The sequence below is a fragment of the Pollicipes pollicipes genome, unplaced genomic scaffold (assembly GCF_011947565.3).
Source record: "Pollicipes pollicipes isolate AB1234 unplaced genomic scaffold, Ppol_2.1 Scaffold_6052;HRSCAF=7182_pilon_pilon_pilon, whole genome shotgun sequence".
NCBI lineage: Eukaryota > Metazoa > Arthropoda > Thecostraca > Pollicipedomorpha > Pollicipedidae > Pollicipes > Pollicipes pollicipes.
Genome location: NW_023596805.1, coordinates 14,138,919 through 14,161,893, shown reverse-complemented (window position 1 = coordinate 14,161,893; position 22,975 = coordinate 14,138,919). Strand labels below are relative to the sequence as shown.

Sequence of the window (22,975 nt, the reverse complement as noted above, 5' to 3'; positions counted from 1 at the left end):
TGCCAACTGTGTACCAAACTGAGCAGTCAGATTTCCAACATACATGCATTAAAATCATTGCCTGGATGTCACTGCTGTAACAAAACTGCTACACCTGACTTTGACTTTGTTCATGCATTGTTATGTATTGTATTGTTACATGTATTGTTATGTCTGGTGAGGCCACTTGCCTCACCAGACTTTGAAACCCAAACCAAAAATTCATGGTTTACTGTACAATAATGAGGAAGTGACATGTTAATAGCAATTTCAGTACATGCATGCTGAGAGCCATAAATATTAGCTCCCTGAGTGTGATGCACTATCACTACCAATTTCACTTTTAGACAGCTGCTATTTGAAGGAATTGCACTGTGTATGTAATTCATACAAAAGTGTCATGCAACTTTTTCAAGCTAAACTAAGTCAAAGATTTAGCACATTTTGGTGTAGCCTGAGTTTGGGCATGTATCCTCCAGTTTCAGTGTGCAAACATCACACAAATATACATGTCAGTCCATGTGTTTTTGTTTGTTTGTTTGTTTGTTGTTTTTTGTTGACTGGCTCACTTCTAGAGAAGTACTGACATAGTTTTTGTATCACTTTCATAGGGAGTGAGAAGTGTTATTGCTCCTTGTTCTCCTTATGATTAAACACTGACCTGAACCCTATTGCTCCTGAAGGTGTAGCATATCCAAGCTCCAGTTGCAGTCCATGGGTATAACATCCATGTTTTACATATCTGCATGCTTATTTTCCATGCCTTAGATCATATGGCAAACTTCAGCACAAGAGCTTAGATTCAATTTTGACCAGGTAGATGGCACATCCTAAAGCCTGAAAAAGTCAAGTAGCAACTGTGTGTACACATGCATGCATGCATGCAAGGTATCAGGCATGGTGAGAGACAGTGCTGCCTCTGTGTTAACCCATGCCTGACTGAGGAGAACTTGACCCCATGCCTTTTCAAACACAGGTCAAAATTGATGCTGCAGCAGCACAACATTTTTGATACCTGCCCTCTATCAGTTAAGCTTCCTTTATAAAAAAATTAAGCTTATATCTACCGAGTTCAGTGATCTTGGTCAGTTCAAAGAGGTCAACCTTTAATAAGCCAACCACATGTGGCTTATTTGTGGGTCATTGGCTATTGTTCGAACTACTTCTAGTAATAGAACATGATAGTACCTACAGTTCATATCCTACAAATTTTTTGAAAATGTGAGACCAGTGACCTGAGGTCAGGTCAGTTTTTTGCTGTGCCTGTAATTTATGCAGCTTTGTCCACATTTTTGTGTAGTTATGTTGTTTGTATATGAGGAAAGTGCTAATTTGCATGCACAACCATCATATGACTACAGAGCATATAACTTTAGCCCAGGTCATGAGTGACCTTTATGGGTGCCTTCTGTAAACTGTATGCTGATTTAAAAATAGGCAGTTTTAGAAGGCAATTTTGGATGCTGAATTTGAATGCTTCATGGAAAACATGTTGCAGTATTATTCTAAAGTGTCACAACAACAACGTCACAAGTCACATATGGACATCCAAGATCATACATGATCTTCCAATGTCAATGACTAATGTTGCATAAACTGGAGAGGCCAGATGAGTGAGTGTGATGTATGAACCACAACCTTTGTTTGTGAAGCTGATGACATAAAATTTCATGTACCAATATGCACGTTCTCAGCTTGTTACAAATACATTGCCAGGGCTGAAGAGACTATATTGAGTGGAGGCAACAGCTTTGTGATCTTGAGTGCCTGTATATGTACAATATACCAATATTAACCACAGAAAGACATTGCACTTGTCACATAGGCTTGGTTAGCACTTCAAGCAGTTTCGTTTGGATGGTTTGTAAACCTGACCTAAGTTGACCTGAGACAAAATTTAGGTCAGTATGGAATGATAGTTTTGTATTTGAAAACCTTTTTTCCTCAGCTGTACCTCATAAGATAAGTTATGAGGGTATTGTAAAACAGTACCATTTGCATAGGCCACTGATAGACCAGTTTGGAGTGGGGACCCTGATCTGACCTGACCCATATGGGGAAAGAAACAGTCGAGACATACTATCCAGTCTTAACGTTTATTTCCGTGCCTCAAAATCCCTCTCGACGTGTTAACATAGGCTTTAACTGCATCTATCAGAGTGACTGTTGATGACCTTTTGTGACCTACAGTGACTTAAAATTTGACCTAAGGTAAACAGTTTCGTGTGCAATCTTCATGATTTGACGAGATCTTCAAGATTTTTTCCTCGTACAACATCTTAAAGTTTGAGATCCCAGGGATGGTAGTCATCTCCTTCCCCCTCCCCTTCCCCCCCCCCCCCCCCCCAGGCTGGGCAAGGTTGTGTCAGACCTCCGACAGGGCGCGGGTTAGAATGGTATCGAATCCACCCGATTCTGGAGGGAGAAAATGGAAATTTAAATTTCAGCAGTTGTGTATGATGAAACATAGAGTTCCTCTCTAAATTCTCTAAACTTCTGCGCAGGCACGCAGATGAAGCTACATTCCCGCGAAACTATTCCTGGCCTGTGATGCCAGATTTGAAGCCAGGTCAAGCACTGGTCACATGAAATTGTAGCTGGTGCCAGTGGCGCTGGTCACATCAAGTTGTAACTGGTGCCAGTGGCACTGATCGCATGAAGGTTAGCTTGCTCTTCTGAATCATAAGCCTTACCCCACCACAGTCTGCTTACTTGCGACGGCGTCCCCAACCGGCCTGTCCGCCATTCCAGCGCCGCAGGCAAGCGAATGGGTAAAAAGAAGACCCGCGCCCGGACGGCCGGCGGCCGCGCCGCGCGCGCCGAGTCGTCCGACGACGAGCTCGTGCGCGGCGACCTGGACGAGCACGAGCTGCGCGACGAGCTGGACGAGTTCGAGCTGGCACGGGAGCGGGCGCTGCTGGGCGCGGCGGCGGCGGCGCCCGAGCGCGCGACCCGCTCGTCGGGCCGCGCCGCCGAGGTGCTGGCGTTCGACGACGACTCCGGCAGCGACGCCGACTACGAGGCTCTCGGCGTGGAGGAGGGCGGCGAGGACGAGGCGGCCGGTGAGTGCGGCGGCGGCCTGGACCACGGCTCGTCGGCTCGGGACCCGGTGTCCGGGCTCGCGTGCCTCTGCCGGCCGGCGGTTGCCTTGCCTCCTCAGTACAGCAGCCTGACGTGCGGCGGCGAACTGATGCCTCCGTATGGCTCGTGCTCTGAAACTAACTTGTCCACGCGCGCGAACTTCACTCAGGTTTCAAACATTAAAACGGAATTATAAGCATAATTTTGTTCAAAACAGTAAGTTGTTAAGTACATTTGCGAGGAACGTTGTGCGTATAGATAAGGTACTTCTAACAGCCTTATTCCTCGGCGAACACAAAAGAGAATGGAGGTGAATGATACACGTATCTCTCCATTCTTCTGTTTATTCAACGAGGAATAAGGCCGTTGATACTGCCTCATCTGTGTGTTCAAAGCAGTCTGAAATTGGTCGTCTATGCTCAAACCGTCTGAAGTCAGTAACGCCATCAGCACGTCTGGGACCCAGAGCGGGTCAGTCAGAGTCGGCCGCGCGCCCTGCGTTGGGCCCCGGCTCTGCGGCGTGGCGTCGTCCGTGCCGTGCCGCTGACGCCCCTCCGTCCGCCGTCGCCGCAGACGACGATGCCCTGGAGGACGAGTCGGCCGGCGGCGCCGCCTGGGGCAAGCGCAAGGGCTCCTACTACAGCGCCGACTACGTGGACGAGGACTGGCGCGGCGCCACGCGCGAGGAGACGCTGGAGATGGCCGAGCTGGAGGAGCGCGAGGCGCGCGCCATCCAGCGCCGGCTCGCCCAGCAGCTGGAGGAGCACGAGCTCGAGTTCGGGCTGGCCACTGTGCAGCAGGTCAGTGTCCAGCGTCCGTGTGGAGACGCGGCGGCCTGGCGGGCACTGTCCGGGCCCTGTGCCACCGCACCCAGCGTCCGTGTGCAGACGCGGCGGCCTGGCGGGCACTGTGCGGGCCCTGTGCCACCGCACCCAGCGTCCGTGTGGAGACGCGGCGGCCTGGCGGGCACTGTCCGGGCCCGGTGCCACCGCACCCAGCGTCCGTGTGGAGACGCGGCGGCCTGGCGGGCACTGTCCGGGCCCTGTGCCACCGCACCCAGCGTCCGTGTGGAGACGCGGCGGCTTGGTGGGTGCTGTCCGGGCCCTGTGCCACCGCACCCAGCGTCCGTGTGGAGACGCGGCAGCTTGGTGGGTGCTGTCCGGGCCCTGTGCCACCGCACCCAGCGTCCGTGTGGAGACGCGGCAGCTTGGTGGGTGCTGTCCGGGCCCTGTGCCACCGCACCCAGCGTCCGTGTGGAGACGCGGCGGCTTGGTGGGTACTGTCCGGGCCCTGTGCCACCGCACCCAGCGTCCGTGTGGAGACGCGGCAGCTTGGTGGGCACTGTCCGGGCCCTGTGCCACCGCACAACGCCAGCGGAGCTATTCCTGGCATGTGGCCAAAGACCGGATATGGCTCATCGGGTGACCGGTGGGATTGTCTTTGCTTTGTTTTGGCCGGACTGGAAAGATGTTTCTAATAATGCCTGTCTTTGTTTACATTGGCGGGATAGGATGGATATTTCTAATGCTGTCTTTGTGAAGCGAGTGGACGCTGTGTGTTGGTGACTGTTGGCTCTCTGTGAGCTTAGCCTCACGCGGCCCGCTGGCTGACGTTCCGGCATCGTGCCAGTTCGTTAGTACCGCCAGCCGCTGGTGGGCTCACCCGACCGCTGAGCCGATCTGACAGAGCTGCGTCTGACGCTAGTGGGTGACGGTACCGTCCTGGAGCCCGTCTCACACCGCGCCGCCGCTCGGCAGCCGGCGCCGGAGGCGGCCAGCGCCCACACCGAGACGGTGCCGCTGGACACGAGCCGGCTCTCGCGCGCCGAGAAGCTGGACCTGCTGAAGAAGCAGCACCCGGAGCTGCTGCCGCTCATCGAGGAGTTCCGCTCCCGTTGGACGGAGCTCGCCGCCGTGGTGAACCCCATCTACCGGCTGGTGGGTGGCGCCGGCCGCCGCTGACGGGGGGGAGGGGACGGGCTGTGCTCGGTTCAGTCCACACTGACTCTGCTGTCACTCTCGCTGGGTCGGCCGGGTTGGGTCGCGGCCGGGTCACGGCAGCCCCGAAACTCGCACGTAAAGCATCTGTGGGATCCGCTGTGGACCCCAGTTGTGCGGAATGTGCCAACTACTGACCAAACGGACGAGTATGCTGGGTGTTGTGTTCGTCATCTGACGCCATAGCTGAGGTGTCCGTGACGGTTGCGCGGCTGTACGCAGACGCGCGCGGGGATGCGCATGTACGTGGGCTCGTCTTACCTGCCGTCAGATCGCAACCGATGCCACTGGCAAGCTTGTGAGACATAAACCGAAGGTTGTCTGTCTCTCCCGCATCCTGACGGCTGGCATGCGGTGCCTGCACCGTCCGCTCCTGCCTCCTCCTTCTGTTTGTACTGAATGAAATACGCGCCGTGAAGGGGAGGAGAACCGCCGAAAGGCGATTATGGATGGGAGGATATCTGAGTTGGAATGCTTCGTACTGGAGAAAAGTTGACGTGACTTTTGCTTAGAAGTTATGTTGGCTGTCGGATACGCACACGCTGTCAACCCAAATACTAGCTATATACTAATATATACATACTATATATATATATATATATATATATATATATATATATATATATATATATATATATATATACATACTATACTAATAATACAATTTGTCGAGATGAAACTTATTATCAGGATTCGAACCTTAATTATTTGGCTGGTTGTAACTGAGCGGAGGAAGCCTTTCGAGGGACGACACAGTTAAGCCTCAGTTTGAAGCCGACGTCTCTCCCTGCGGCGTTGGAAAGTAAGCGCCCGCCGCCACCCTGCAGCGGGGTGGCGCGACACCCTGCATCGGGGTGGCGCGACGCTCCACCCCGTGCCTGAAGCGGAGCCCTGACCTGATTGGGCAGGTGCAGGAGGGCAAGGTGTCGGGCGGTGCCGGCGCCGCCTACGTCACGGCTAAGCACCGGCTGCTGCTGGTCTACTGCCTCAACATCAGCTTCTACCTGGGCCTGCGCGCAGCCGGCCGGCCCACCGCCACCCACCCGGTGATGCGGCGCATCGCCCAGTACGGCAAGCTGCTGCAGGCGCTGGGCCCGGCGGACGAGGTCAGTGGGGTCAGCGCATCCTCCCGAGGCCGAGGCGGTGTGGCGGCGGGGTCAGTGGATACACGCGAGGTTAGGGACACTCGGACAACGCGGGTCATGTCGCGGGTGGCACAGGGTCAGCTCACTGAGAGAGCACACAAGGTCAGGGGCGTTCAGGGGTCATGGGGTCAGTCGACTGAGGTTACCATTGATGTGGTCAGACCTGCTGGGGTTGCATGAGGTCAGCGAATGGATGCCACTTAAGGTCTGGATCACTCAAGTTAATTGAATGCAGTCTTGCAGGGAATATGGGGCAGAGCACTGGTCAGACAGACTCAGGTCACAAATTTTAAGGTCGCTGAGGTCATTAAGTGCGGACTGACTGATATGTGGGCATATGGACCCGGGCATCTGTAGCAGTTCATGGGCTCCAAATGATTCTGCCCCCGCCCATGAAGCCGGGTTTGCTGAGATCATGGTCTATTTCCACACCAGATTGGTGTTTAGGCCCACACTAGATCAGTGCCTGGTCCCGCACCAGATCGGTGTCTATTCCTACATCAGACCAGTGTCTAGTTCCACATCAGATCAGTGTCTGGTCCCACACCAGACCACTGTCTAGTCCCACATCAGGCCAGTGTCTAGTCCCACACCAGATCAGTGTCTGGTCCCACATCAGATCAGTGCCTAGTCCCACACCAGATCAGTGTTTAGTCCCACACCAGACCAGTGTCTAGTCCCACACTAGATCAGGGTCTGGTCCCACACCAGATCAGTGTCTAGTCCCACACCAGATCAGTGTCTAGTCCCACACCAGACCAGTGTCTAGTCCCACACTAGATCAGTGTCTAGGCCCACACTAGATCAGTGTCTGGTCCCACACCAGATCATTGTCTAGGCCCACACCAGACCAGTGCCTAGTCCCACACCAGACCAGTGCCTAGTCCCACACTAGATCAGGGTCTGGTTCCACACCAGATCAGTGTCTAGTCCCACACCAGATCAGTGTCTAGTCCCATACCAGACCAGCGTCTAGTCCCACACTAGATCAGTGTCTAGGCCCACACTAGATCAGGGTCTGGTCCCACACCAGATCAGTATCTAGGCCCACACCAGACCAGTGTCTAGTCCCACACTAGATCAGGGTCTGGTCCCACCCCAGATCAGTGTCCATTCCCACGTCAGATTGGTATCTAATCCCACAACAGGTCGGCGTCTACCCCAACACCAGACCGTTGTGTGGTCTCACATCAGATCAGTGTCACGCAGGTCAGGCTCACTAGGATGAAGGTCACGGGTCACCAAGTGTTGACCCATGCCTGAGCAGTGCACATCTGCCTTTGTCTGCTGTCCCAGCAGGGTAAGGGGATTTCTGGCATCTTGCGTCCCGACCATGGTGCCTGTCTGACATTGGACGGCAGTGCCGGTTACGCCGCCCGCTGATTGGTCTGTGACGCGTGACGTCACCATCAGGCGATGGAGGCGCATATGGCGCGCGTGTCGCAGCAGCTGGCGGACGGGGTGGAGCTGCAGGCGGCGGCGGTGCTCCCCAGCGCTGCAGGTGAGACCCTGCCCCAGCAGGTCATACAGGCAGTTGAGACCCTGCCCCAGCAGGTCAGTCCTGTAGGTCAGACACTGCGCCAGCAGGTGAGACAGGCAGGAAAGACACTGCTTCAGCAGGTCAGAAAAGCAGGTGATGCACTGCCTCAGCAAGTCAGACAGGCAGGCAAGACACGGTCTCAGCAGGTCAGCTCTACAGGTTAGGCACCACCTCAGCAGGTCAGACAAACAAGTGTGACACTACCTCAGCAGGTCAGTCTGGCTGGTGAGACTCATTAAAGTGCTGTCATTCAAGACGATGTACAATCTACATGGGGAAAGATACAAAGCTATTAAAAAATACAATTGCATTTGTCACATGCTGAGCTAAAAACTGTCTGCACTAGGCCATTAGAAGGAATGTACGCTGCTGGAAAATGTATCATTGTTCCAAAACGCCTTGTATTTTGAGTTGGTGGCAAGCAAATTGGTACCACATTGTGTGGCCAATAAGAACACCCATGAACTGATGAGACCGTATGTGCTGTGTGAATTACAATTGCATTGCTAACACAGATCAGAAGACTAAACCATCGGCTGCCAAGCGGTTGCGGCTCAGCAAGCGCCGTCCAACGGTCGAGACGGACACTGCTCCTTCTGGTGTCGACCAAAAGCTGGCAGCACTGACCATGGAGATCGACGCTCTCGAGAAAGAGAAGAAACGCGTGGCTGAAGCCAAGGTAAGTGACTGTTAAAGCAGTGAAGGGAAGCATATGCTTTTTGGAATTATTTGTCAAAGGCTTTATCCTCGTGGAGGAGTCCGAATATACTTGGATTCACGAGGCCTTACGTCCAGTATCTGCTCACCATGATGCTTGAATGGGTGATATGCAAATGAATAATAAATGCTCGAGTGGTATCGCCCTGGACTCTCACATGGGAGCCCGAGTTCGAATCCCGGTCGCGCAACGGCCCCTGAGCGCGAAATGGCCAATGCAGTTGATAATGATCTGTAAGAGGGACGCGACGACGTGCTCTGCGTTCCTTTTATTGTTAAGAGAAGTAACGTGCGTTACGTTCTCTTTTTAACGTAGATATGAAAAATGATGAAAAATAGATGACACATGAGCTCAAATTGTACATACCACGAGAACATCATGAGATGTCTTTTGAGGTATTTGTTTTTATGCCTGGGCCAAAATGGATTAGACGTAAATGTTGCAGCAGAAGTGTGCAACAAAGTGTTTGTGCGTGTGGTGCTAACTGTTCCCCTGGTGCCTTGTGCTGGTGTGTGGTGCTGACTGCTCTCCTGATGTCGTGTGCTGGTGTGTGATGCTGACGGCCGCCGGTGTCGTGTGCTGGTGTGTGGTGCTGACAGCTCCCCTGGTGCCATGTGCTGGTGTGTGGTGCTGACTGTTCTGATGTGTGCTAGTGTGTGATGCTAACTGTTCCCTTGGTGCCGTGTGCTGGTGTGTGGTACTGACTGTTCCCCTGGTGCCGTGTGGTGGTGTGTGGTGCTGACTGCTCCCCTGGTGCCATGTGCTGGTGTGTGGTACTGACTGTTCCCCTGGTGCCTTGTGCTGGTGTGTGGTGCTGACTGCTCCCCTAGTGTCGTGTGCTGGCGTATGGCGCTGACTGCTCCCCTAGTGTCGTGTGCTGGTGTGTGGCGCTGACGGCCGCCGGTGCCGTGTGCTGGCGTATGGCGCTGACGGCCGCCGGTGTCGGTCGCAGGAGGCCGCCGGCCCGACCTTCACCGAGCTGCGCCAGGCGGGTCAGGCGCGACACAACCCGCTCACGCCCTTCAGGAAGAAGGACCGGCCCGGCCAGCAGTACCAGGTCAGTCCGAGAGTCGGGTGGGACCGGGCGCCGTCGGGGCGGGGCGGGGCGGCGCAGGTCATCACCGGCCGGGCTCTGTGCGGTACGCCGGCTGGGGCGCGGCGCGCCCGGAACGCGTGCCGTCCGGCTCGACGGTGGCGTGCTGACGATCGAGGCCCGGTGGACAGATCGGCAGACGGGCCGTCGGGACTGGTGTTGGCTCGGCTGGAGCGTGGCGGAAGTGAGTCGTGCGTCGGCGCCCCTCAGCACGACCGGGCCGCGACTCAGTGTCCGCTCGTTAGTCAGTCGGGGCCCAGTCTGGCAGTCCGTGTTGGGTCTCGCAGTCTATGCCGGGTCTGACAGTCCTTTCCGGGTCTGACAGTCTGTGGCAGGTCTGGAAGTCCGTGTCTTGTCTGGCAGTCCGTTCCGAGTCTGGCAGTCCGTGCCAGGTCTGTAGTCCGTGTCGGGTCTGACCGTCCGTTCCGGGTCTGTAGTCCGTACCGGGTCTGACAGTCCGTCCGGGTCTGTAGTCCGTACCGGGTCTGACAGTCCGTCCGGGTCTGTAGTCCGTGCCAGGTCTGACAGTCCGTGTCGGGTCTGACCGTCCGCCCCGGGTCCGGGTCTGACAGTCCGTTCCGGGTCTGTAGTCCGTGCCAGGTCTGACAGTCCGTGTCGGGTTTGACAGCCCGCGCCGGCTGTGCAGTCAGCGTCGGGTCTGACAGTCCGTGCCAGGTATGACAGTCCGTGCCAGGTATGGCAGTCCGTGTCGGGTCTGACAGTCCGCTCCGGGTCTGTAGTCCGTACCGGGTCTGACAGTCCGTGTCGGGTCTGACAGCCCGCAGCATCTCTGCAGTCCGTGTCAGGTTCCGTGTCGGGTCTGACAGTCCGTGCCAGGTCTGACAGTCCGTTTCGGGGCTCGCAGGCGAAGATAGGGTTGCGACTTGGTCGTCTTGCGGTCACTTAGTCGAAGTGCCAGTCAGTTGCTGGCCGGCATCCGTTTGTCCGTCCTCTCAAATGGCGCTCGCGGGCGTAACTGTCCGACGTATTCCTGTAGCAACTGCGGTTGATAGCGCTCCTGCTTCACGCTTTTGGAGGACTTTTGCTCTTTATTTGTTGGGGAGCTAAGGCTGGTAAGGGAATACTTGGTTACGGACCTTATAATTATACACTAGTCCATGCGATGTGTTGTGATTCCATTTAGTTGGCCGACCTGAAGTACATTTCGCCCGAAGAGTGCGTGGGGCTCCGTGTGCGTTGCAGTGCCATAACCCGGCATAGGGATACTGGGTCGAACGAAAGTTGTCTCGTCAGTCATGTGTTTATTTCGAGTTGACGGTATCCTCTTATCCTTACTGGGGGGTACAGGAGCCCTGGATATGTGCGAGATGTGATTGATGCCGTCACGTCGATGTCACGAGCCAGAACGCTCGCTGGCGTTGCACTTGGTGCTTGAGCTATAACCGAACAACATCACCATACAGGCCAGCCCGTTTACCAGTGGAACGTAACGCACCCTCTCGTCGGGTGCGATGGTCGGCCACGGCCGGCGCGTCCCGCCCAGCGGTGGTGAGCAGCGATACCCGGGACCACCGCTTCCATTACGTCCGAGCTAACCGTAGCAGGCGGATCGCCGCGCCGCGCCGACCCGCGCCTGGCGGTGGCGTCACCGGCGCCGGCCGTGCCACGTCCCGCGTAGCCGACAGCTTCCATTGCTCTACGCGGAACCTCAGGATTGACCTGCTCTCCGCCAAATTGGGCTCGCACCAATGTCGTTTCATCGTGTGGGTTTTTTATCTCCGTGCGCTCTTGGTGGGCGGGGACGCTGCTCACTTCAGCTGAGAGTGCAAGGCTGCGGGGGCATATCAGCCAAAGTGACCAGGCCAAGCGACACGGTGTTCCCCGTTGTACTCAGCTGCCGGATGCCCGGATGTGGCGGGTCAGATGGATGGAACTGGACGGATCAGCGCGTGTTTTACAGGTAGAGGTAGGGCGAACTTGACTGTTTCTGCAGACGGATGTCCCGGTCTGTTGATGCAGAGGGGTGTCACGGTGTCGTGTTTCTGAGGAGTGTCCCGGATCTGTTGTTACAGAGGGGTGGCCCGGATCTCTTGTTACAGAGGGGTGGCCCAGATCTGTTGTTACAGAGGGGTGTCCTGGTTTGTTGTTACAGAGGGGCATCCCGGTTCTGTTGTTACAGAGAGATGTCCTGGTGTGTTACAGAGGGGTATCCCGGCTCTGCTGTTTCAGAGGGGTGTCCTGGGTTGTTGTTGGAGAGGGGTATCCGGGTTCTGTTGTTACAGAGGAGTGTCCCGGCCTGTTGTTACAGAGGGGTGTCCCGATCTCTTGCTGCAGAGGGATGTCCCAGTCTGTTGCTACAGACGGCTGACCGTGACCTGTTGCTACAGACGGCTGACCCTGATCTGTTGCTACAGACGGCTGACCCTGATCTGTTGCTACAGACGGCTGACCCTGATCTGTTGCTACAGACGGCTGACCCTGATCTGTTGCTACAGACGGCTGACCGTGGCCTGTTGCTACAGACGGCTGACCGTGACCTGTTGCTACAGACGGCTGACCCTGATCTGTTGCTACAGATGGCTGACCGTGACCTGTTGCTACAGACGGCTGACCGTGGTCTGTTGCTACAGACGGCTGACCGTGACCTGTTGCTACAGACGGCTGACCCTGATCTGTTGCTACAGACGGCTGACCCTGATCTGTTGCTACAGACGGCTGACCTGATCTGTTGCTACAGACGGCTGACCGTGACCTGTTGCTACAGACGGCTGACCGTGACCTGTTGCTACAGACGGCTGACCCTGATCTGTTGCTACAGACGGCTGACCCTGATCTGTTGCTACAGACGGCTGACCGTGACCTGTTGCTACAGACGGCTGACCCTGATTGTTGCTACAGACGGCTGACCGTGACCTGTTGCTACAGACGGCTGACCCTGATCTGTTGCTACAGACGGCTGACCCTGGTCTGTTGCTACAGACGGCTGACCCTGATCTGTGCTACAGACGGCTGACCGTGACCTGTTGCTGCAGACGGCTGACCCTGATCTGTTGCTACAGACGGCTGACCCTGATCTGTTGCTACAGACGGCTGACATGAACTGTTGCTACAGACGGCTGACCTGATGTTGCTACAGACGGCTGACCCTGATCTGTCGCTACAGACGACTGACCCTGACCTGTTGCTACAAACGGCTGACCGTGACCTGTTGCTGCAGACGGCTGACCCTGATCTGTTGCTACAGACGGCTGACCGTGACCTGTTGCTACAGACGGCTGACCGTGACCTGTTGCTACAGACGGCTGACCCTGATCTGTTGCTACAGACGGCTGACCTGATCTGTTGCTACAGACGGCTGACCGTGACCTGTTGCTACAGACGGCTGACCGTGACCTGTTGCTACCGGCTGACCCTGATCTGTTGCTACTGACGGCTGACCTGATCTGTTGCTACAGACGGCTGACCGTGATCTGTTGCTACAGACGGCTGCCTGATCTGTTGCTACAGACGGCTGACCGTGACCTTTGCTACAGACGGCTGACCGTGACCTGTTGCTACAGACGGACGCCCCCGACCAGGAGGCAACGGCCGGGAGGGGGATGATGACGGGGAGGAGCAGAAGCGCAGCATCACCTACGAGATGGCCAAGAACAAGGGCCTAATGCCCAAGCGGAGCAAAGAGAGCCGCAACCCCCGCGTCAAGCACAAGGAGAAGTTCAAGCGGGCGCTGAAGAAGCGCAGGAGTCTGGTAAGGCAGCTTTGTCGCTCTGTGTTCTGTGTTATGTTGGCGTGTTGACTTGTCGTTATGTTTACTTTCGGTCCCCTGCTTTCATCGCCTGTGTTCATCAGTGTAACGCTCGTCTTCCGCAACTTCATTAGTGTAAACCTGGCCTTCCTTGCACTTCGTGTGTGTAACGCTCGTCTTCCTTCTGCTTCATTTTCCTTCCTTCAATTCATCTCGCCGGCTCGATTTATTGTTGTCGCTGTCCTTGTTGGGATTCGTGTCCAGTTTGCCATCGATATTTGTCAGTGGAGTATACATCGATTACCATTGATGTCTGTCATCATTACCTTTGTCCTCGGAGTTCGGAATATCCTATCAAAATATTCGCTTGCGAGTATCAGCGGCGGTGTTAAATGCTTGCTTTTGGACCTCAAGCTGATGTGACGAGCTGCAAGCCTTCGTTGAGGTCTTTATTCGAGCGCAAATGGCTCGAGTCTCATAGCGCGCGCATTATTTGGTCCGATTTTCACAGCCCAGCCGCGGCCACGTAACCCGCCCGCGGCATCCGCCTTGTAACATTGAAAAGTGACCGTTAAAGGCATTGCACTGTTTACTCTCCGGTAAGCAGTGTAATGCCTTGTAGACAAAGATGGGCTTGGGCAAAAGGAGCAAAATGGGCAAAAATAAGCTGCTTTGCGGACGCCTTGAGCCGAAAACTACAGAAGCAAAATATTTAGAATTAATTATCGAATAAACAATCAGTGAAGCGAACCAAATGGCCGCGGATATTTGTAATGCAAGCATATATCCAAACTATTTATAACCTATGTCCTCTGGAGTCTCCTCTGCATTTCCTCTTTGGTCCCAGCGTGCGCTTCAAGGACCACATATGGCGTGGAATTATTTGTGCGGCCTGTAATGCGTGTTGACTCGATCTTGGTAAGATTCATGGGCCTACTTTAACGTGGCCGGTTCCGTTACTACGTTGAACCTGTCTGTCTAAGTGAGACCCTGCTTTCCGGACCCGTCTCTGACTGGGTATCCCTCCCCGGCGTGGCCTCCTCTGGACCGGACCCGTCTCTGACCGGGTGTCCCTCCCCGGCCCGTCTCCCTCTGGACCGGCCCCGTCTCTGACTGAGCGTCCCTCCCGGGCCTGGTCTCCTCTGGACCGGAACCGTCTCTGACTGAGCGTCCCTCCCGGGCCTGGTCTCCTCTGGACCGGACCCGTCTCTGACTGAGCGTTTCCCCCCGGCCTGTCTCCCTCTGGACCAGACCCGTCTCAGACTGAGCGTCCCTCCCCGGCCTGGCCTCCTCTGGGCCGGACCCGTCTCTGACCGGGTGTCCCTCCCCGACGTGGCCTTCCCTGGACCGGACCCGTCTGACTGAGCGTTTCCCCCCGACCTGTCTCCCTCTGGACCGGACCCGTCTCTGACCGGGTGTCCCTCCCCGGCCTGTCTCCCTCTGGACTGGCCCCGTCTCTGACTGAGCGTTTCCCCCCGGCCTGTCTCCCCCTGTACCGGACCCGTCTCAGATTGAGCGTCCCTCCCCGGCCTGGCCTCCCCTGGACCGGACCCGTCTCTGACTGAGCGTCCCTCCCCGGCCTGGCCTCCCCTGGACCGGACCCGTCTCTGACTGAGCGTCCCTCCCGGGCCTGGTCTCCTCTGCACCGGACCCGTCTCTGACCGAGTGTCGTCATCGTCAGGTGCGGCTCCCCAAGAAGGAGTTGCAGCGTTACGGCGGCGAAGTGTTCGGCATCCGGATGGGCGCCGTCAAGAGTGTGCCCATCAGGTAGTCACATCCGGAGCGGCCTCAGGCGTCTCCTGGGGACGGCGCCGGCCGCCGCTGCTGGGCGCGGAGGCGCGGCCCGTCCCGTGCGCTTCGCCCGCCGGTCGCCCCGTGCGGGTCGCAGTGGCGTGATTGGCTGTCTGACGGCGCTGTACTGTTCGCCGCGCGCTGAGGTGAATATACACGTGAAGCAGGTCGGAGTGTTCTTCAGTCGAATGAACGATTGCGAGGTGTGATTACAGAATGCATGTTTTGTTTTCTTTTTTATTTCCGGCTGCTTAGGACATGCAAAGAGGAAAGGTGTTTTGCCGCGCAAGTGGGAGTTTTCACTTAATGCTAAAAGACAACACGTTCCGATAGCGTGACAACACGTTCCGACAGCGCGCGGGTTAAACCGACCAATCAGGTCAGTTTGACAACGCGTTCCAGGGCCGCGCGGGTTAAGCCGACCAATCAGGTCAGCTTGGCTGTTTTGACTCACGACCTCCTGGCTAATGAATACCGCGGCGTTGTTGGCCGACGATGATCAGTTTGAGATCCTGGCCGATAATGTTCCCACAATGCTACTATGTGCGCAAGGTCGTAACAAAGCGTACGATGATAAGTGCATTTAATTCACCACCGTGTCTTTGCGGATCGCTTATCCCGCCTGCTCTCCTACACTCAGTGCCGCGTTGTCAAGGGTCAACCCAATAACATGGATGCTGTGAGTCGGCAAGCAACGGCAGTGCCGGTTGACAGCCCTACGGCTGTGCTATCAAATGCACACTGGCTCACCCTCCGGACACGTTTATAGACATTTTACCCCAGCCGTCCGCCGGTAGCGAACTCGCTGCCGATCGGCCGGGTGCATTGTTGGATTCGGACCGCTGGCTGGTATGTGAACAGAACGTCAGGTCAACGTGGCGAAATGTCACGTAAGGCGGCTACGTGAACATGATAGATGCTTTCAGCCCAAGGCCGAGTTACGTTATCGCTCGAGTGTTCCCACCGTGCTATCATTTGCACGTGATTACACGTGACGCGTGCGACATTATGCGATTTTAACTAAGCGCGTATCTGTGCGACTCTCCTCTGCTACTTGCCTGCTGCCATTGGGTGACGCGCTGTCAAGGGGTTAACACAATGAAAGATTTGTACTCCGTCAACATATATGTTCCAGTGCCAGCTAACAGTTCTACAGGAGTGTTATTTAATGTACACAAACGCACTCCGCTTGCAAAGAATCTTGCAAAGAGGCGAAGAAGGTTCACATCCAGGTAGTGGAGAAGCTCAAGAACATCAACTTGATAGCAAAGCCATTGCTACAATCTCTCCTTGGAATTATCCTTCCGGGTTAATGCAGTGATGAGAGCACTGGGCACGCAATTAAGAGGATCCAGGTTCGAATCCCAGCAGCTGCAACGAGAGAATTTGTGTTGTGACGCATACATGACTGGTAGCCAAGCATCATCGAGTCCTCAAGACTCTACAACACACAACGACGGCCAGAGAGTTATCTGGCCGAAACGCTGTATACACACGCTAACACAGCAGACAGGACAATAGTCCAAACCATCACTCCATCTATAAGATGCATGTCGTTCGTTGGCAATCACCACACACTGTGGATTGCCGGGCGTACACAAATACTGGGAAATCCGTACGAGCGCGCTCTCCACGCACGAGGATCAGTATTTGCCCCGGGCTGCGCGATGTGGGTCACTACTCACCGATAGACAGACCACTTTGGGTGATGCTTTTATAAAGTCCTTTACTTTTATATGACGCACAGCACGCCTATGTAATCCACCATGTCTTACCATTCATTACCCTAATGTCTTTCTTTCCCAGTGGCGGTAGTTCCAGGCATAGCCACTGGCGCGAGTGGGCAGATTTATTTACAGTATTGCTCAGTGTCATCCCAATAGAATGCGCGTGTCATCCAGACGATGCACCGGCCGCCGGGCCCAGTCACAAGAATCCTGGATGTAATGAGGGCTGGGTGTAATTATCAGTTTCCAGTGGGCAGATTTATTTACAGTATTGCTCAGTGTCATCCCAATAAAATGCGCGTGTCATCCAGACGATGTATCGGCCGCCGGGCCCAGTCACAAGAATCCCGGATGTAATAAGGGCTGGGTGTAATTACCAGTTTCCAGCGTGAGTGGTCATCTCTAATGACTTCTTACGCTACTGATAACAAATATTTCAATAACTCCGTGCCAAGGTCGTGCGCCGCATTGGGCATCGGCAGTGTATTGCTATATTGCAAGCAGAGGTGCTGTTGCAGTCCGCCGTACTGGGATCTTCAGTACTGTGCCGTAGGACTGTTGTCATCATTCGAATAGGCAGAGACAGGCTCTTAACTGACATACTTCGATCAGCGCTTCTGTATGCTGCGTCGCGCGAATTATCTACAGCCCGGCCCCCCGACCACGGGTGGTGCTGGATTGTAATCACAGGCAGACCACGAGTGGTGCTGGATTGCAGTCGCAGGCAGACCACGGGTGGCGCTGGATTGCAGTCGCAGGCAGACCACGGGTGGTGCTGGATTGCAGTCGCAGGCAGACCACGGGTGGTGCTGGATTGCAGTCGCAGGCAGACCCAGGTCATAGTGTAGATACAAACATCCGCACTGATCTACAGCTCGGCCACAGGCGGCGCATTCGCAGGCAAAACTAGCTCATAGTGTGGATGCAGACGTCTGCACTGATCTACAGCTCGGTTACAGGCGGCGCAGTCGCGGACAAAACTAGCTCATAGTGTGGGTGTAGACGTTCGCACTGATCTACAGCTCGGCTATAGGCGGCGCAGACAACACTAGCTCATAGTGAGGATGCAGACGTCCTCACTCAACTAGGACGGACACTGGCATGCCTTTACTCGTACTGTTAGCCAGTAAAAAGTCTCTCGAGATCTCTTTCAAATATCTCTTTCAAAAGATCTCTCGAGGATCGTGTAGCCACTGGCATGCCTTTCCTCGTACTGTTGGTCACACACAGTAGGAGTGTAAAAAGTCACACAGTAGAATGGTGGCGGTGCTCGCCGCTTGCGGAACCGACGGTTCACGCATGTGATTACCGAGGTGACTGAAAGGTCAGCCATTGCGAGGCTCTTCGTATAAGTCGCGCTACAACCGTCAGTTCAGTTCAGTTTATTGCGGTTACACCGCGGAACACTTCCAGGCTTTCCAGGAGCCGAGTCAAAATCAAAGACAAAAGATGAACAGCAGGCAAGGGAAAACAAGCTCACAATTCTCACAATTCAAACAACTAACAATACACAACCGACGACTGTGCGGCACGGGGGTATTCAGATTGGAGTCGCCTGTATGTGTTTCAGAAGCCTGTACTTTGTCCGCAAGGATCGTGCAAGCAATGTCAGCGGCAGTCCTGAAAGCAATGTCAGCGGCAGTCCTGAAAGCAATGCGCACGTGAGGACCGTGCTCATCCCATATATATATATATATATATATATATATATATATATATATATATATATAGTCATCGCAAACAACATGCTGACGCAAAGTCAGATCTTGGGCGTGGTCTGGCCGAGCGCGGTGAAGGGGCGAGCGAACGTGTCCAAATCTACCACCATGTTTAACTCGCTATTCTTTATTTAGTTTAGTACCTTAGTAGTTAGTATTTAGTTGTAGTTACGTTAGTTTTTATTTAGGCGTAGTCTAGTTAGTTTAGTTAGCTATTTAGTATTTAGTATCGCTATCGCTATTTAGTATCGTTATTCGTTAATTACATTCGCTTCATATTCCAAGTTAACGGATCTGAGCACAAAGTGGGATGGGTCTGGAGGCACATTCGTGAAGGTATCAACGCAGTGATGAGTACCTTGGCGCAGAAAAAAGAGGCCTGTAGGGGAGCAGGGTACAAAGGTACGGGGCCTGAGCGAAAAAGTACGAGACCTGAGCGAAAAGGTACGGGGCCTGAGCGCACAGTCCAGGGAGGCTGTAGACCCTGGCCTGGATGCCTTGGCTGGCCGAGACTAAACACGGCTCTTTGATATGCAATTTGAACTATGCTCTCGGAGCCGGGCGCCATAGTAAAGGCTTTCACAGATGCAATTTCTTTTAACCAACATTTTTAATTTCCTTTTTTCCAAATTTCCTTCACCCCATCCGCTACTCTTGGGCCTGCACCCATATCCAGTCTCTACCTTTTCGTTATCAGATGTACCCGAATAGAGCCACTCGTTACTCAACTTATTTTTCACTCAGCGTTGTTTTCTAAATTATGAATGACTAACCAGAGCCCAGCTGGGAAGGGGAGGCTGAGTTCTCCTTCGCTTTTTTCGAGCACAGGTGAAAAATGAACGCTTGCAGCAGCACGAAATACTCAGTATCTAGCTATCAATTTGGCATACTTGTGCAAATTTGAAGTCCTTATCCACCAAGATCAGTGACCTAGGTCAGGTCAAAGAGATCAACACTTAAACACTTTGCCCACACATAACGTTTCTGTGGATAATTTGCTAGTATTCAAACTTGCTAGAGTAATAGACCATGAAAGTACTCACAATTGGTGTGTTTCAGGTTTTTCGGAAAATGTAAGGTCATTGACCTACAGTCATGTCAATATCTGCAATTTTTCGTAACTTACGCGAATTTGTACACATTTTTGTAGTTTTGGTGTCTTATGTGAGGTAAAGAGCACTAGCTCGCATGCAAAACCATCACATGACCACAGAGTGCATGACCTTGGCCCAGGTCATGACATGTCTCTATGGGTACCTTCTGCAAAACACATGTTGAGCTCACAATAGACAGTTCTATAATGTAGTCCTGTGCGCAAAATTTGAATAGTGTACTGCACATATGTTGGGATATCACTTTAAGGATAATGAGGTCACAATAGGCCGCACGAGAACATCTAACGTCCTGTGAGGTCATCCACGGTTGGTGACCTATGTTGCCGGTGGTGGAGAGGCTGGATGAGCGCGTACGACGGATGCAACCACCTCCTCGTTGTGTTTGTGAAGCTGGTGACGTATACTTTCAGGTAACAGCGTGCCTGCTTTTGGTTTGTTACATATACATTACCAAGCGTCGAAGGGACTACGTATCATGTAGGTAACAGCTATGGGATCTTGAGTAGCTGCCGATGCACGATACACTATTTCTGACCACAGAGTAGCACTGTACTTGTTACATAGACCCGGTTAGCACTTCAATTTTTTCATTCGGATGGGTGATAAATTGATTTCAGTTGACATCAGATGACTTCGAGGTCATCCCAAAATGACATTTTTGTGTCTGGAATACTTTTGTCCCACAGTCTTTCGGGACCTCTAGTGACCCTACATTTGACCTAAGGTCACACATTTTGCGTGCATTCTTCATTATTTGACGAGACCTTTACAACGGCATTTTTTTCATACGGCGTCTGGAAGTTGGAGATCCTAGTGGAAAGTGAACTTTCCCACTTCCCCGCCCCGCCGGACGCGGTTGTCTCACACCCTGGCCAGGCGCAAGTTAAGGAATGTTTGCTCACAAAACTTTACGCTTTTCCGTTGATAGTTGCAGAATGAGAGTGAAGAAAGCTAACTATCACTAAAATAAGCGCAAGCAGTGACATTGCATGTGACAGTGACAGTGGCAATCCTTTAAACATCTTCCCGAGGTTCCATAGTAGTTTTACTCATATGCCTACCCATACGCGCAGTACTCTTAAACTATTTACCCAACGCCTTCGACAGCGCTGGTCACGATGCCCCGATCAAGTTGAAATGGCACGACACCGACCCCAGATGGCCCGAGAGCTACCTTATTGACCGGTGATCTATTCAATACGGGTACCCATGGGTTTACCCAACCGATGAGTCCTCTATACTGCAGTCTCAGAACGAGCGAGGTCGTGCACCGTCCAGTGGCCAGGGGCAATATTACCGTAGACTCCGTTCCCACCGGAGTGGGGCGACGATAGCGAACCGAGCACGAAACATGAGTCCACACATAGCCGGCTGAAACTAACAAAAGTATAACTGATCATGTCATGTTGTAGTGAATCACGGATGATAGCGATCATTTCAAAATTTCCCTTAGTTTCATCTGATCTCGGCTGTAGTCCTCGCCGCGTTGTAGCACTACAGGAAACTGTGAAGTACGGTGGCATTGATACGATAATGGATGGACTCATAACATGTGTGAATTTTAAGGGCAAGGTTTTTGTATGGGCATGCATGCATGCCTGCATCATGAAATTTATGCGTGATATGCCAGGACTGCAAAAGTCAAATCCAATCTAGTCAATTCATTAACGAATCATTTCATTTGATGACTTGCTATTTGATTTCAGTCATATAATTTGAGGAATATTTTCATTCGATGGCTGACTATTTTATTTCAGTCACATCATATGGCGCAAAGGTCAAATACAAAGCAACACAAACGAAGCGCTAATTGGACAGGTCGCAAAAAGCGGCCTCACAAGAACAAAAAAACAATGTTCAGAATAGTATCACTCAGCACGGTCGAGTTTGCTGCTGCATCCTCAGTTTCCGCAGGTTAATAATAGTCTGCGTCAGGCAGGTCCAGCGCGAGCCTGCGCGGAAAGAACACACACGGTGCGACACTGACGGGCCAACAGCGGACGTCTCCAGCATGCCTGCCAACGCCGCCTGGGTGATGCGTTCTGACGCGGCGGCACATGTGGCGAATGAGTGGGCTACCCGGGGGCACGAGGATCTCTCAGCGCCCAGTGGCAGTGTTAGCAAGCCGTAGCCGAATGACCTCCACCGTGACCGTGAATGACAATCCGGACTGATATGTTTTGGTCAACAGACGCGCTATCAGTTTCTAGCTCGGGATTCATTTAACATCAAGCAAAGCTTGTCAGCTCACAACTGGTCTTTTCTGTGATATAGTTAGAAACAAGCACATTATTTTCATCAGTTCGTTGCTCATTATTTCTGGTTGCATTCAAACTGCTGTCATTATATTGATGAAGTGTAGCCACGGTTATGAAATTGGGGAGGCAAAAAATATGCACTATAAGGCAAAATTTGGACAAGGCTCCATGCTGAGAAATCAGGTAGACATGTAGATCCTTCCCCTCGATGGCTACGCCAACAAATTGCATATCATTCCATTTTCAGCTACCACGTCTGCATGCATAGATGCAAGCCAACAGCTTAAGTAGTTTCACGGTATCCCATGTATGTTACAACTATTTCTGCCCCACAACGGGACATGAGAAACTAACAAGATGCAAGGACTTGTTTCAAAGAAACAGTCTGGGAACTAATGAAGCATTCAAGGGCTCATTTCGTAGCTGAAATGGCTGAAATCTGGGAAAAAAATGGCTGTAACGACAGGGGTGGGTAGCGCAAAATCCTTCGTTTCCTTTTAATTATATCGCAATTCTCCGCCTCGAATTGTCTTACATTTTGTTAACCAATTTACCTCGTTGGTTTTTTTCATCACGCCTTTTCTGTGTCATGATTTCTTTTGCCCGACGGCTTGCAATATTTTTTATATAAACTCGACGAAAAAAACGTCAGGGACGGTATTTTGTTATGATGGTGGCTACTGAGCATGCCAATGCGGGCAAAGTGGGTGGCAAGGCCCCACACAACGCACCAACCCTGCGCCTCCATGGTCGGTGAGATTTGATCATAAACACGCGCCCCCGAAGCGACCCTGGCCGCGAAGACCACCTTCTGCACGCTGCGTAGGTAACAACGAACGGTCCCTCCCCCCCCCCCCCCCCCTCCCCCTTCCCAGATCGATAGGACAAAACGCGTCGAAAGACGTGGTATTGGACCAGAATTTTGCGGTGGCGGACGAGGAGTGGTGTCGAGATTTGGATAAGCCGAGGAGGATGGAATTGCCTTGTTTGGTCAGGTTTGAGATGTGTCCTTCCCCGGACACGAAATGTTGACCTTAGCTTACGAATAGGCATGCTTAGATGAAAGGATACGGTTTCTTTGAGGTTGTGGGCTGTGCAGACAAGGAT

At 53.2% G+C, this 22,975-nt stretch overlaps 1 protein-coding gene across 1 annotated transcript; it reads left to right on the top strand.

Moving 5' to 3' along the window:
• The first annotated feature begins 2,987 nt into the window (after positions 1 to 2,987).
• Sas10 (UTP3 small subunit processome component Sas10) lies at positions 2,988 to 15,193 on the top strand. The gene is made up of 10 exons (XM_037227975.1): positions 2,988 to 3,041; positions 3,634 to 3,860; positions 4,818 to 4,997; positions 5,966 to 6,163; positions 7,616 to 7,703; positions 8,258 to 8,421; positions 9,413 to 9,517; positions 13,075 to 13,101; positions 13,134 to 13,283; positions 14,959 to 15,193. Exons 2-10 carry the CDS (start codon positions 3,759 to 3,761, stop codon positions 15,028 to 15,030), a joined length of 1,086 nt encoding a protein of 361 aa, XP_037083870.1. The 5' UTR covers positions 2,988 to 3,041; positions 3,634 to 3,758; the 3' UTR covers positions 15,031 to 15,193.
• The last annotated feature ends 7,782 nt before the right edge of the window (positions 15,194 to 22,975 follow it).